The sequence below is a fragment of the Mirounga leonina genome, unplaced genomic scaffold, assembly GCF_011800145.1.
Source record: "Mirounga leonina isolate KUSES-001 unplaced genomic scaffold, KU_Mleo_1.0 Mir_53, whole genome shotgun sequence".
In the NCBI taxonomy this organism is placed as follows: domain Eukaryota; kingdom Metazoa; phylum Chordata; class Mammalia; order Carnivora; family Phocidae; genus Mirounga; species Mirounga leonina.
In genome coordinates, this window is record NW_023270807.1 from 94,844,218 (window position 1) to 94,859,240 (window position 15,023).

Genomic DNA, 15,023 nt, shown 5'->3' on the forward strand with positions numbered 1-15,023 from the left:
TTAACAGTCAGAAATAAAAGTTCTAAGGGGATACAAGAAAGAGACAACTTTGCCCAAGAGGCTTTATGGAGGAGGTATCAGTCTGAGAGAGAGGGGCATGGTGGAGGTTGAGACATTTGGGGTGAGCTTTCAGGATGAGGTAGATTTTGACCAGTGGAGAAAAGTTGAAGATGGAATGAATAAAGCTATGAAAATGAAAATGCAGAGGACATACTTTGGAAACAAATGGCCCATTTGGCCAAAGCATAGGAAAGAGTTGGGGTGTGAACAGAAATTATAGAATGGAAGGCTGGCCCTGGAGCCATAAAGGCTCAGCGAGGCGCCCAGACTATCTGTGATAAAAACAGACGCTGGTGATGCATTCTCCGGCATGCGCGGCTCTGTGAGTTAGGCAATCGTGGGGGCCTGGGAACTTCTTGTTTCTAGCTCTGTTGTTTGTCTGCAAAAAATGCTTTTGAGAAAGAGCATGTCTAGAAAGTATCATGTAAGAAATGAATGCTTAGTGTAGAAAATATTGGAAAATGGGGGAAAGGTGTGAAGAAAATAAAAAGTCACTTAGAATTCCACATCCTGACATGATCACTGTTAACACCAATATCTTCTTCCATTTTTTTCTATTTATACTCTTTCGTTTTTTCCCCCTCTCACCAAAGTTTAGGATTATAGGCCCTATACACATCCTGATTTTTTTCACTAACACGTTCTGAAGATTTCCCTATGGCAAAAGAGGTGGTGTTGTTTTTGTTGTTAAAACATAGTATCACAAAATGACTTATTTAGCTCTTTTCCTGGTGTTGAGCACATCGATTGCTTCTACTTTTTTGCTGTGCTAAATAACTCACATGGATAGTAGCCCAAATTTACATCGGACACTCTTCTAAGCACTACATATATTAACTCATTTAATCCTCACAATAGCACAGGGGTAAACGTGCTGTTCAGATTCCTGGTTTACAGGCAAGGGAAGAACAGAGAGGCTAAGCAACTTGCTCAAGTAATTCCATGGAAAGGGGTAGGCCTGACCAGATCCTCGTCTGCTTTGGAAAAACTGGGTCCAAAATGGAAACATTAAGGAGATATGCATTTGTAAGATAATAATTGCCTATAATATTTACAACCTATAAATATATTTAATGTGTAATATGTAATTTATATATATATATTTATGTATGGAAGTTGTTTTGGAGTAAGGTGTAGATCTTCCTTCATTCTCACAAAGATTCTAATGTTCAGTTGGAAAGTGAGTTTATAACCTAGTCAGTGGATCTCTAACTAGTGACTATTTTCCCGAGGGTTTGGATATCCAGGGGACTGATCTCCTGAGAATGTCCTGCCGAGCAACAGCCCCTCCAGTACTTAGACACAGACACTACGATCCCTACGAAAATACAGTTCTGGGTTCTAGAGCTATGTTGCATCATGTATTTAGTGAATTGCATTGTACAACTTTGTTGGGGTGGGCTCTGCTTTTATTTCTGGAGCCGGTGGATTTGATGAAGCTAAGCATCTTACCTGTACTAGCATCCCTTCCTTAGCTAGTTTAATTATGGTCAATATAACGAGTATCAGAGGGTCAGTTGCTGATTCTTGGGAAGGCCTAAAACTTGTAGATCTTTTGGTAAAATGAACACCGAAAACTTTCTGTTCCTGTGTCTTTTGATAGTTTGATTCACAATTTCCTTGGGTGGTTTGCTAACTTCCCCTTCATAAAACACTATGAGTAGAATGGAGGGCTCTAGGACAGAGGGGAATTGTTCCATTTACAAAAAAATGATATCTCTGAGACTCCTGTCCCATACCATGCGGTACAAAACAGACCGTGGTATGACATGCTTATATCTATCAACTCCTTCATCCTCATACTTAATGGTGCTGCTGGGCACAAAGGAAAAGAATCCTGTTAGTGGAATGAGTCCATCGCTATGTAAATAACCCCTGGGAGGAAAGGCATCTCATGCTTCCATAAGGCTTATCAAACCCTTTCTGGAATGAGAGCAGGCAAAGAACTGTGAAGACATGATATACTCAGGGAACATTTCGAAAGCCAGGACAGCAGTGGGGAGAGGTGGGGAGTGTCAGATTGTTTAAATGGCGGGCCACCTGAGGTGGTGGTCCAAAGGGCCTATCTGTGAGTAAGTGAAGGGCTAGGGACAGAGGAGAGAAGGTGCCTGAGAGTGTCCCTATTTTCTTATTATTTGGCCCAGGATAGAGACTGAGTACTTGTCTATAGCTACAAAACAAAACAGAACAAAACAAAAAGGAAGAAGAGAAACTTTTGAATCCAATGTGAGGATTTCATAATCATTCCTTTTTTTCTTGCTAATGTTTGCTTTTACATAATAACAAATCTGTTTATGTCTGCAAAGGATTAGCTGTGGACCCTACTTCTGGAGCAAAACTCAGACAAGGATTTGCTAAATCTTCTAAAAAAGATTAACTTCTAGAGGCCAGGTAAGAAAAAAAAAAAAAAATTAACCTCTAATCCAGGTGTTCCTGATCATCGAATGTGCAAGATACAGTTAGTAAGCCTTTAAGAGAATGAATCCATAGCAAGCAAACCAAAGAGAAATTTGGGTAAGTCTTCAGTTGAGTTAACAAAATGTGTGCTCTTGAAACCTACTCTTTTGTTAAACGTATAGTTTGAAAATGATACTCAGCTTCTGACTGGACTTGAAAGGGGACTGCGTCCTCATTTTGCCCTGGAAGCTACCACCGTGTCCCTTTTTCCAAACACATTTCCCCCAAAAGGGACAGTTCCCTGAGATAGATACTGAATATCAGGGCTGCTGTGGAGACGTTTTTCTTGATACTGTGAATAGTTTGTTAAAATGTAAAGATGCCTACATTATTTAACTTTCTCACTGTGGAAACAATTAAGTTCTAAAGTAAATGCCTTTTGTTGTTTTCAGACCGTCTCCCTTTAACTTATCAGCATGGATGGCTGTGTACCCAGGAATGCCACCTAAGGGGGAAGGAAAGGCGGACGGCTGTTTATAAGCCCACGATTCTTCTTGAGACATAATGGAGAACAAGTAAAAACCACATTCACCTTTTCTTCTTCATTACTCCCTTTAAAATTTTCAAAACAATATTAAACAACGCATCAACCTGTATGTCAGTGGTTGACTTTTTGTTTTAATTAGAGTTAATAGGTTTTTAAAGAAATGTTGCTTTGATGTTAGAACCTTTTAGGAAAACAGTCTTTGGAGTTTTACTTACTAGCATTATTTACTTAACTAGGAAAATAGTGTTTTACCTAGCTTAACCTACATAATGTGAAATCCCGTTTTTGATATTTGCTTCTAATGAACTTTAATCAGTAAGTGTTCCTATTTTAAGTGTCATCTGTATACCATGAGGAATTGTCTCAGACCAGTGCACACAGCTTTTGGGGAAACACTGCCATGGAGGAACAGTTACAGTAACTCTCCCCTCCTGTGGGAAGGTTGCTCTTAAGTGGACTCAGGTTATTTATTTATCATGGCTGAATCAGAAGCCAGCTGGTTAGTCCACCACTGGTTTATATGGCTCTGTTCCTTTTCTTTGCCGTCCTCAGGGTGAATAAACTCTCTTTGTAGAGTCCTTTATACTTATGCTTTTTTCATTTAAGAACTTTTTTTTTTCCTTGACCTCAAGGAATTTCAATTAGGAATTAAGCCATTTTTCCTGTCTAAATTTAAGTAGGAGAATTCCAACCTATTCCACTTGTAATGCCCCGAACACAACACCTGAAACTTTTAGGATCTGTATTTTGGGGATCTAATGCTGTTTTATGCTCAGGGAAATCAGGTATGTGTCCTGGAATGGACTGAAGACTACTAAGCCACATAAAAGTATTTGTGGAAGCTTCTGTGAATGGATCTTGGGAGATTTCGCTAAGGTGAGCCAGTACTCTCCTTCTCCTCATGCTCTGGCAGATCGCCTTCTCTCAGAGAGGTAAGAGCAGATATAGGAATGGAGGTAGGCATCCCAATGGATTCCTACTTCATAAAGAGGTAACCTTTATCCCTTTGTCTCATTTCCTACCCCCAGGTTAAACTGTACATTAAGGCTCTACCATGTCAGTTCCACATACTACAGCCAAGCCCCGGGCCACTTGTCTGCTGCCCATCACGGTCCTCGGCATCACTGGTAAGAGCTGTGGGCCACGGTTTCTCACATTGGCCAATAGGCTTCTTTGATGGGTAGAGGTACTCAAGGCTTCCTTCTCTCCACCCACCCCCACCCTCATTAGAGGTGAAACAAAAACAGGCTTGTCAGATTCAAGGGGTCATAATACTTTCTGAAGAAATCCCAATAAGGAATAGGCAAATTTCTAATTTGTATAAAAAATTAATGGTCAGGACCATTATAAAACTGGAACATAGTAGCCCAGGGTAGACTAAACTCCAGTGGCCAGTACTCTGACATACACATCAGAAATAAATTACATAATAAATATTATGGAAAGATCCAAATGTTCTATCAGTTTTTAGAAATGAATTAATAGCGCTAGGAACTTAAGCATATGAGCTTCCACCTGAAATCCTAATTTACTCAAAAAAAAAAAAAAAGGTAGTACCTAATAGATGCTGAATAGAAGTCAGAATAGTAGATTCTGTGGGGGAAGTAATGACCAGGAGGGGGCACGAGGGAGCTGGGTAGGGAGCTGGAAATGTCTTCTTGAAACTCCATCTACATGGTTACCTGGGTGTAGTTGTATATAAAAATCAGTCAAGTATGCAGGATTTGTAGAGTTTATTATATGTAAGATATATCTTCATATAGAAAGCCTCTAAACACAAAAGGAGGACAAAGGAGCTTTAAAAAAAGGTTAGGTTTTATATTTTTAAAACTCATTAATACCAAATTCAAGACATAGATTATAGTTACATTGTAAATGTTAACCTTTTTGAATAAAACTAATATTGACTTAAATGAATTTAAAATGCATTTATTGGTGATTAAAAATAATAAAGCAGAGTAGTATCTTAAGCCAGACAGAGCAAAGAAAATTCTTGTTTAATATATATATATATATTTTTAAATTCCAGTAATATTTTCTTAAATTCCTGTTAAAAAATATAATCAATATTAAAGTCAGCAAAATGCTTTTTTTGACTGACGCCTGGATTATTTTACCACTTAACCTGGTTACACAGTGATTTTTTTTTTTTTTTCTGTCAGATGTAACTGACAACCAGTTTAGTCTTTAAGATAAATGAAGTGATAACTCACATTGTAGCATCTTGTGGAAAATATTCAAACTACATTTAAAATGCTTTATTAAAATGGAGACGTCTATTATTCCACAAGAAATTGTTTCTGTAAAACTACAGGTTGGCTATGGCAATAGTAACTAAACTACATCCAACCCTGAAGGTAGAAAAATCCCTGAAAAGAAATACACAGCCTAGTTATAATATGCAATATAAAGGTTATTTTCTTATTGTAAAAATTCTCCCATTTTGGAGAAATCCAAACCTTTCCGTAGTTCCCTTACTAGGCAGTGCCACATAAAATTAGTTAACATTATTATGATCATGGCTTACGATTAAATTCAATTTGACAAACACGTATATATAGCAGCCCTCGTTTGGATGTCGGTTATGACAATATTTGCAGTTCCATTTAAAGAATACTTGCTTCTTAAATTTGGTACAAAGCATGAACACTCAGGACAGATTGGCACAATACATGCAGTTCGAGAACTCTTCGCATCTCAAGCCAGTCATCACTGAATAAGCCGTATTCCCAGTCCTGCTTTCCAAATCTTTCCTTGTATTATTATAACTGATGTTTAAAATGCTTCTTAAAACACCTTTCAGAATAAGAAAAGTACGCTTGAAAAACCAGTCATCTGAATGCATGATGGAAATGAGGCAGGATGGCAGAGCCAGTGCCGGCTGGGAAAACATGGGGGATGGGAGGAAGGGGGAGCTGGCCCAGGCTCATGGTGCTCATGGCTAGTGAGGGATCTTGCTGCGGCTGCCCCAGACAGCCTAACCTGTGGGGCAGAGACTCCCCAGGCCCCAGGGTGAGAGGGCTAGTCCCAAAGGCATTTTGGGTAGCAGGCGGGGGCAGCTGCCAGAAGCCCAACAGGGGGGAAATGTCCAAAGAGGCAGGTATCGTGAGGTTCACAGCATCCGCAGGTAGCTCCTTGGGCAGGTTCACTTTACCAGCACTTCCCTTAGCCAGGTCAAAGCCTGGGGTGAGCTTGTGAGGTGACTGAGGCTCTTGCAGAGGCAAGTCCTCCAGCAAATTGATACTGCAGAATCCTTTCGTATCTGTTTTGAGGGGCAGGCTTGCAAGTGGGGAGTATGAGGTAGAACTGGTGTTGTACTTGTGATTCTGGAGGGGTGGGGGAGGAGAGCTAGGAGCGGTTACGGGGTGGAGGGGGGCCAGGGGCTCTGGCAGCGGTTGTACAGGCTGGGAGGTCTGATCCGAGGGGTTGTGGGGGTGGCTGTGTACCTCAGCTGGCAAGCTACTTGCAAGCCCGTTCTGTGCAGGAACTCCTAGAGGGAAAGGAGACAACGGGGCAGCCTTCAACTGAAACTGCGGAGAGATGGAGTGGAAGGTGCTCAGAAGGTCTCCGGCCTGCAGACTCTCTTTCATCAGCTCCTGTGAGTGTGTCTTCTTGGTGTGTCGAGTGAGGTGGTCTTTGCGCCCAAATCTCTGGGCACAAAACTGGCACAGGAAGTCCTTGCAGCCTGTGTGGACCACCAGGTGGCGCCGCACGTCCTTCCGGGTGTAGAAGCATCTCTCGCAGTGGTCGCACTGGTGCTTCTTCTCCTTGGTTCCGCCGGGGGGCTTTTCCTCAGCATGGGCTTTGAGGTGGTCCAGCAGCACTTCTGTGCTCCCTAGCTCCAGGGCACAGACCCCGCAGGTGAGGTCGCCGCTGCTGGCCGCATGGAGGGCCAGGTGCCTCTTGTAGCCCAGCATGGTGTTGTACTTCTTCCCACACTCCTCACACCCGAAGGCCATCTTGTTGGGGTCATGAGTCTGGAGGTGGTTCTTTAGGTGGTCTTTCCGGTTGAACGTCTTCTCACAGTGGGCGCACTGGTGAGATTTCTGGGGGGAATGGGTAGCCATGTGCCTAGGAGCAGAAGGAAAAATTTCGTAATAGACTCCGTTTTGTCTTAATAGTCAAATGTGTGGGGATGATAGGAAAATATTAATAGCTTTCCCTAGGTGCTGGCATAAGAGATTTTCATTTAAAAAATAGCTTTTCTGTGTTTTCCAGATTCTACAGATACAGATTATAACTAAAAAAAAAAAAAAACAAAAAAACAAACCAGGCACTACACTAAAGCTCTAATACAATTTTCGTACCTGTAAAAAAAATATTCTTTGAGAACATAGTTTCCTCATCTATACAAGGATTTCTAAACAAACACATATTTTTAAATGTGATTTTCAAGAAGGCTCTTTGGAAGTTACTGAATTTTCAATAGTGACCCAATTTACCTTCTACACAGAACCCCATGCTCCCCTCACACCCCCTTCCCAGATTTTAGGTTATTGTTCCTAAGTATAATTCCTGCTTGATCTTTACTGATTGAGGCAATAAGTTCAGGCCACGGAAATAACACTGAAAAATTTATCCTTACTCTCAGAGAGTGTTCACTTAGACCCAGAACGCCACCCACCACCTGGGCGCTGAGCCTGAGCTGCATGCTTATGAGATCCTGACACTTCAGGCTTGGTTCCTCTAGTTAGTATTCTTCTATCAGCTCTCATGTCAGAGGGGTGCAGCCCCTGGCTCCAGAGGCCTTAAAGACAGAATACCTAAAAGAGTTAACTGTCGAAGTGGATGTGAAGCAACCCGTGTTGTACCTGCAAGCCACACGTTGTAATTACGGATGCTGTTTTGGAAGGAAAACTAACATACAGGACTTGGCATTTTATGATACACTTTATTAAAATAATAGACCTTTTTAAAGTTTTAAGGATGACTAAAGTTTTCATTGAACTTGGGATTTAAAACCAACAGAGCTTTAGATTTTAGGAAATCTGTGGAACTACAACAGAATTGGAACTGTGATGGTTTTCCAGAACTGATCTGTGCTTTACAAATATAAAACAGGTATTCTGAAATTTCAGATCAACTAGGATGATTATGGCTTGTCCCAGAAGCTCAAAGAAAAACTTTCAACTGTTATAGCAGCTTAGCCCTTCTAGAAAAAGTCCTTTTGAATTACCAGTGAAATTACCAGTGACCTTCAGGAAGTAGGCTGGATCTTGAAGAACTGGAGATGGGGCTGCACGCCTCTGAGATGCAACTGAACTTGTGGCTTTGGATACAAAAGAATTTCTAACAACTCATTTCTGTAAGAAAAGGATTTAAGTCAAAAGTGTACTAATCATACCTTTCACCCAATCTTCTGCCCTAGATTCCTTTTTTTTTTTTTCCTGAAGACTTTATTTGACAGAGAGAGACACAGCGAGAGAGGGAACACAAGCAGGGGAGTGGGGGAGGGAGAAGCAGGCTTCCCACCGAGCAGGGAGCCCAATGCGGGGCTCGATCCCAGGACCCCAGGACCATGACCTGAGCCCAAGGTAGGCGCTTAATGACTGAGCCACCCAGGCGCCCCTTCTGCCCTAGATTCCTGATCCTTTTCTAGAGGTAAATTGGTAAGGGGTCTACAGTAGCCAGTTCAAAAATATAAAGATGAGTTGTCATTTTCTTAAAAATAAAGCAAAACCTTCTATCTCTGCCTCTCTCCCTTTAAAAAAACAAAACAAAACATGAGCTGACTCTGTGCATGGGACAGGAAGAAAAGGCAGTTGCACCCCCTCGCTCCACGCCAGAGCTCAGCATACACACGGGTGTGTACCGTGGTACAAACAATGTGGAGGGATGGGAGCCAGTGCACGAGGCATCTGAGAGATGGGAACGGATGCTGGGGCCCTGAGTTCCACATGTACTGAAATACACTGCAGATAGGGTTTTCCAAGCCTAGTTAGAGGGCCAAAACCCCGTTCTTATACAAGCTATCCATAGATCCACCATCAGGAATAGAGGTGAGGGGGGAATGGTTTATAAACTTGGCATTTAAACAATTTTCGATTTGGTCCAGTACTAGTGAATAGGGACCCCAGAGCTTTGCCCTGGCTCTTCTATTCCCGCCTCTCTCCCTTGTTTTCTTTGTGGAGGACTGTGATCTGATTCGATTCCATTTATCGCCCGTGGATAGATAGATTAATGCCAAGTTAACAACTCTGGACTGTCCTACTCATGACTACCTTAACTCTGCTTGAGCAATAATAGCACTTTCCACATTGTACCAGCTGCCATTCCTCTGAATTTTTGACTCTCTCCTTTGCCTGGCATCCAAATCTTCCCCCTTTCAATTGATCCCTGACTCCTGCAACAGCCCCAATCTAGAACATGATCAGCTTAGAGCTGAAATTACTTCCACCACTGGTTTCCTTCCCTCAACTTCTCTTCTTGCCTCACAACCGCGAAACCACCGGTCTCAGTTTGTGCGTCCACCAGCACCAAGTGCGGCACCTGGGCCGTGCCAGTGATCTTAGAGTTGCTCAGGGCTGCCTGCTGACATGAAGACTTCCAACCGGCCTTGCCAAATCAGCTTTCCTTCTTGCCTTGGGCTGTTTCCACCTGCTTTCCCCGCTCGCTGTGCTGGGACCCGCGTTCTCTTCTCTAGTGAAGCAAGTTATTTTCTCCAACCTCTGCTTATAAAATGGAGCTTATGGTGCAACTGAGGGGAATGGGAGGGAATGCTGCCCGTTGTAAAGTCTAAACACCAAAAGCCGAGAGCATCCCCACCACTGCGCCCCGCGTCCACCCCATCTCAGACCCGCCGCTTCAGGCCCAGAGGCAACGCCAGGCTGGTGGCCGCTGGGGGGCAGGTGCTTCTTGCAGAAAGCGCACCGCTGCCCGCCCGTTTCAGCCTCACTTCACACCGTTCCCTGGGCAAGTTGTCTCCCTTACTCAGAGCCACCACCTACCGGACAGATTGCCCAAGACCTCTTCAGTGCGCTCTACCCCAGTAATCCCGCCTAATTCCTGCCACTCCAGTCATCTGTTCGCTCCACTGTCTTCTGCACATACTTCTCTCCTATCCGCGTCTCGGCCCTCATTCACGCCCTCGTTCATTCCCTCATTCACCGCCCGCACGGCCTCACCGCGGGCTGACTGCAGCAAGCTCCGCGTTCGCGTTCGGTGCTCGGGCCAGAATTACCGAGGCCGCAGAAGCAGCTGGTTGCAAAACAGGGAGGCTCTGCAACAAAATCGGTGCACACAGTAGGCACTCAGTACTTACATATTTATGGCAACTAAATGTTGGCCTCTGTACGGAACCCATCTGAATTTTAAATACCTATGCGTTTATAGGCTTATTTTAAAAACTAGATCATATTACAATCATCTATGACTGTGGTATTCTAAAGGGCCAGGAGCATAATCTAGATCTTTTTAAAAACTTTCAGGTGCCTTCCTCCAAGGGCACTCCAAGATTTAATAATAATGTGGGTCCATGTTAATACCACTCAGAGGGAAATCCTCTCCAGCCGAATTTTTACTCTCACCTGTGGTAGTCTGAAAGTTGCAGCTCTGAAGTTCATATCATGAAGATGAAAGGCAAATGACAGATTTCCCTTAACCAGGCATCCAAAGCAGCGCACAGTAGTGGGGATTCTGCGTGTGGACCGCATACACAGCACACAACATTCATGCTCAACTACCGTTCTCAAGACTAGTGCGCAACTGAGGGATGTTATGTAGGTTTTGTCTTTTCTAAGATATAAAAACGTTTGGAGGCAGAAGCTACAGCTCATATATTCATTTCCCTTATGGAAGTGAGCACCTAACAGTCATTCAAGAAATAATTCAGACTAAATGTACGATTTTTTTTTAAAGGACTGGTCTGCTAAAACAGTACTTTTTACTCTTCTGCGTATCATGGATGCCTTTGAAAATCCAATTAAATGCATATCCTCAACACCTGTATACCCAACAGAATTCCACTTGTTAGGCTGGACTGACTGCTCCTAAGGCGAGAAAAGGCTCCACAAGCTGACACTTGGGAGATGTTCCTTCCTCTCCATCCTCACTGTCAGGACCTGGACTGTCAACTCCTACTTCACATCCATCTACTTGCCTCCTCTCTCTTCTCCAAATTACTATGAACCATCTCTCTAACATCCCAATCAAAATCCTGTTTTTCACTACTTAGACTCAGTAGGGTAAATAAACCCTTCAGGACAGCAGAGAAGGCCCGTTAGGAGCGGCTTCCTTTTTTGCCTCCAGTCTGAGCTTCCCCAGAAGCTCCTCTGTATCCACCTTCTGGTCATTCTTTACGTCACAGCCTGAGACTACCTGTCTGAGAAGCCCTGACAGCGCTCCTCAAGTCGCGGACGACAGCCCCCTCCAGCTGCGAAGCTCTGTCAAAGAACTTCCGTTGCATTTCAATTGTGTTTGCATGACTCTCTCTCCAGCATGGGTCTTTCGTCTTGTCTGTTTTTATGCCTGGCCTATCACAGGACCCCAGGAAATACTTGCTGAAAGAACGAACTGACACTACGTGCAAAACTGGCACAGAAAACCACAGTAAAGAGTGGCGTGTAAGGGCTAACGCGCATCCGCATCCTGCATCCCTTTTCCCTTGCGGTGTCTGGCCAGAGGGCTAGCTGAGCCATCTAAAGGTATGTGTAAAAGTGCATACCTTTTCTAGAGCCTCTCACCTCATTAATTTATATCTGGAAATGAAGGCTTTGCCACAGTCTGGCTGCAAGCACTTGTAAGGTCGCTCCCTGGAGTGGGAATAATTGTGGATAGTGAACTTCTCCAGGGTGAGGAACGTCTTGCCACATAATTGGCAGGGATAGGTGGCCATGGGCTTTACTTCTCACACCTTCCTTTTCAGATGCGCTGACCAAATGCTGTGCCATTTAGGCACAAATGGAGGGACGGTGCTGAGCACATGAGTGGAGCCACGGTGGCCTGAGCTCCAGAGCAGGGGAGAGGCCGCGCCGTGGGCCTGGCCTGGATCTACCCAGATATGGGCCTCTCAGTTACCATGAGCCTTGCTTCCTGCTTTCCCACATCCCAATTTATATATGCAGACTCGGGCTGGGAGGACAATGCCGGAGGCACAGGTGCGGCTCCAGGGGCAGAAAGATGATCCGCATCACTAGCGCGGGCGCGTGTTCTGGATCACGAGACCGTCTGCGGAGAGAAGAGGAACAGAGGAACAGTTTTCTGGTATTAGCTGTTTGAAAACAGTGCTCTTCCTCCCCTCCCAGCTCAGCACCAACCACCCAGAACCAGCACGCTTCTTTAAACGGGTCCAGTGCAGCACCCATGTCCCCCTCCTCCCCATGCGCTCCCACAGGTCTCTCTGCACTCAAGTCCTCAGGGGTGAGGAGGCCAGCACAGTGTTTGGACGGGGCACGAAGCACACTTTCCCTTCCCCAGAGACTGCTAGTTCCATAGACACAGGATTAGCTACTTCAGATCATGACTTCAGGTCAGTGGGGGACTCAGTCGGCCAAGTCAAAGAAAAAAAATAACTCCCCTGTGCATTCAAATGTTTTACTGCTATGGAAACAAAAATCATCTCTGCTTATTCAAACCGTGGGCTATTCGTCTTCGCTCGTTGTTAGCACAACATACACTGTTTATCACACCTGTTTAAACTTCCACGGGATGAGATGAAATAATTTGTGTACATCCAAGTTAATTTGTTTGCAAGGTTACCAGGCTGAAGATCTCAACTCTAGGATGCCAACAAAATGTGAATAAAGCTAGTTTAGCTCACTGATGCGGGGCCTGCGGAGGGGAAACAAAATATTCCCACGGAAGCAACAGTGGGTCAAAGGCGTAGGTAGCATCCTCTAGTGAACTGTTTTCCTAATCTCTTCCCCTCTGCTTTATGGGGACATTTCCTCATTCCTGAGCCCCACCCTGGAGGGCCAACTACTTGTTCGCAGGCCACTTCCAAGAGGTGGGCCTGCTGCCTTCTCAATCTCAACCTGTCTCAAACCAAAACTGTCACCACCCTTCCAACCCGGGCCAGTCCCCCAAAGCCAGGCCCTTCTGCTTCTACCGGCGGACCATCACGTGAGGAGGCGGACGTCGCAGGCGGTCCTGAACAACGCAGTAAAACCCTGACTACCTAGAATCCTGTGCTTTTCTAGAGAGAGTAATTCTCAGGCAAGTGGATACTAACCTTTCAAGTGCCAATACTTAAAAAAAATCAGAGTACTATATGTTTACATTAAAAACACCCTGCGGTAGCTTTTGTTTGCAGACCAGCCTTTTCTGAGCTTTGCCAAGGAAGCCGAGCCCTGGGCGGGAAAGGGACCAATCACAGCAGGTCTTCAAGTGCCTGTTTCGTGCAGGCATTCATTGACCGCCCGGTCTTTAGAGTTGCTCTTTATTGTTAAAAGTTAATTTTTACTTACCTTTTCACAATTACTTTCAGATTGGAAAGCTGGAGCCTAGCTAGGTGAAATTTTATTGTAATAACAGTGGAAGCCTCTTTAAACATATGAGCACATGTACACAGAGAAACTGACCTTCCTTTTCTAATGGGCCAAAACTTCAGCAAACTTCTTGTGTTCCTCATCAGCTAGCTCAGATGCTTTCAGTGTCTGGTCAGAGCTCACAAGGAGCCAGCACCAGGCAGATACCCCTTACTGAGGTGCCCCACCTGCCTGGAACCCTCAGAGCTGACGTGTGTACTTTGACCTGAAGCTTCAGCACTGATCCAAAGCTGGGACGTGGCCGTTCTCAGCCAGCATCTTGGCACCAAACCTTCCTTCTGAGGGCAGCACGCACATACCTTGTTCCTCTGTCACCAAGTGTGACTTGAACTGAGCCCCTCTCCCCCAACTCCTTGTGCCCTCACAGTATCACTGTTCGTGCCCGAGGCCCTCCTCTGGGCATCTCCAACAACTGTGGCCACAGACAGAAGGACTCCTTCCAGGAATGCTATCCCGTGTGGCCGACTTTTTGCTGCCAGGTCTCATGATGTGTCCTACTTCTCATCCAGCCCAAGTCCGGCCGTAATACTGGCCCAGCTATAAAAGCCATAGAATTTATCATCATCATTAAATATACGCATTCACTCGAAATTGCTGTGTTCTTTCCAGGTCTATCACAAAAGATTAAAATGTGCGCACAGTATAAAGTTTGAAGTTCATCTTTTCCTTGTTCTCATTACAGCGGAACTCAAAATAGCACCAGTCCCTCAGGAGAAGAGCTGGCTTGGTGGGGGGGATTTTCTCTCCCTTCCACCAATCCCCTGCAGAGACACTTCTTTCAGCTTTGCTCACTAAATTCATTCCCCCCGCTCTTGCTTTATGAGAGATGACCAGTATGTCCCAGAGAACCTTCTGTGATGATGGAAATGCCACATACACGAGGGCTACTAAACACTCAAAATGTGACTCCGAGAAATTGAAATTTTGTTAAAAGAGCCCCATGTGGCTGGTGGTTGCTGTACTAGGTAGCACAGCTCCATTTCACGCTCAAGGCTCTGCTTCCCTTTCCTTCAGGCCCAACTGTACTGCTGATTCACCCTCAGGTGTTTCCCTGAAGCGTGGGAGGGTGTATGTAGAACGAGTCTCTTGTTCTGTGAATACCCTGGAAAGACTCCCCAGTTCAGATTCTAGCCTGCCCATCTGTTCACTACATCTTGAGTGTGTTTCCTCATTTGTGACCCCACCTGATGCATATAATGGGCTGTTGGGGACAACCAACGGGAACAACAGGGATCTGAAATATGCGGGAATCTAAAAACACACCCCACAAATATAGGTTGTTTATGAAACACTGGGATTAAAAGTAGAAGCCATCAGCTGCACAAGTGGCCCAGGGTTCAAGCGGCTCCGCTATGGATACGAGAGAAAAACACACGTTCCCTCCCTCTGCATAACCCACCATCCGTTACTCACAGTGGGAGGCACACACATGCTCACACATGCAGAAAAGACCTATGACATTGCAGGTAAAAATTCGTACTCTGTTTCTCAACAGGTACCAACTTTGGCTGACAGCTTACCAACACACCAAGAAT

At 44.7% G+C, this 15,023-nt stretch overlaps 2 protein-coding genes across 18 annotated transcripts in view; one reads left to right on the forward strand and one right to left on the reverse strand.

Annotated features, from left to right (window-relative positions):
- The window catches only part of ZC2HC1B (zinc finger C2HC-type containing 1B), a 39,055-nt gene extending 32,480 nt beyond the window's left edge, over positions 1 to 6,575 (forward strand). Inside the window, exons 6-9 of the mRNA XM_034990892.1 lie at positions 2,367 to 3,032; positions 3,781 to 3,936; positions 4,033 to 4,131; positions 6,489 to 6,575. Coding sequence (XP_034846783.1) covers positions 2,367 to 2,437 — 71 coding nt within the window. The 3' untranslated portion in view covers positions 2,438 to 3,032; positions 3,781 to 3,936; positions 4,033 to 4,131; positions 6,489 to 6,575. The remainder of the gene's footprint in view (positions 1 to 2,366; positions 3,033 to 3,780; positions 3,937 to 4,032; positions 4,132 to 6,488) is intronic.
- Positions 4,723 to 15,023, reverse strand: part of PLAGL1 (PLAG1 like zinc finger 1) — a 108,541-nt gene continuing 98,240 nt past the window's right edge. For 11 of the 17 annotated variants that reach the window (XM_034990883.1, XM_034990878.1, XM_034990876.1 and 8 more), the window contains 2 exons: positions 11,686 to 12,169; positions 4,723 to 7,075 (listed from right to left, as the gene is read on the reverse strand). In XM_034990883.1, coding sequence (XP_034846774.1) covers positions 5,836 to 7,075; positions 11,686 to 11,837 — 1,392 coding nt within the window. In that variant the 5' untranslated portion in view covers positions 11,838 to 12,169 and the 3' untranslated portion in view covers positions 4,723 to 5,835. Of the gene's footprint in view, positions 7,076 to 8,180; positions 12,170 to 15,023 lie in introns of those variants that run through there. The other 6 variants (XM_034990885.1, XM_034990886.1, XM_034990889.1 and 3 more) reach the window with 5 other exon arrangements.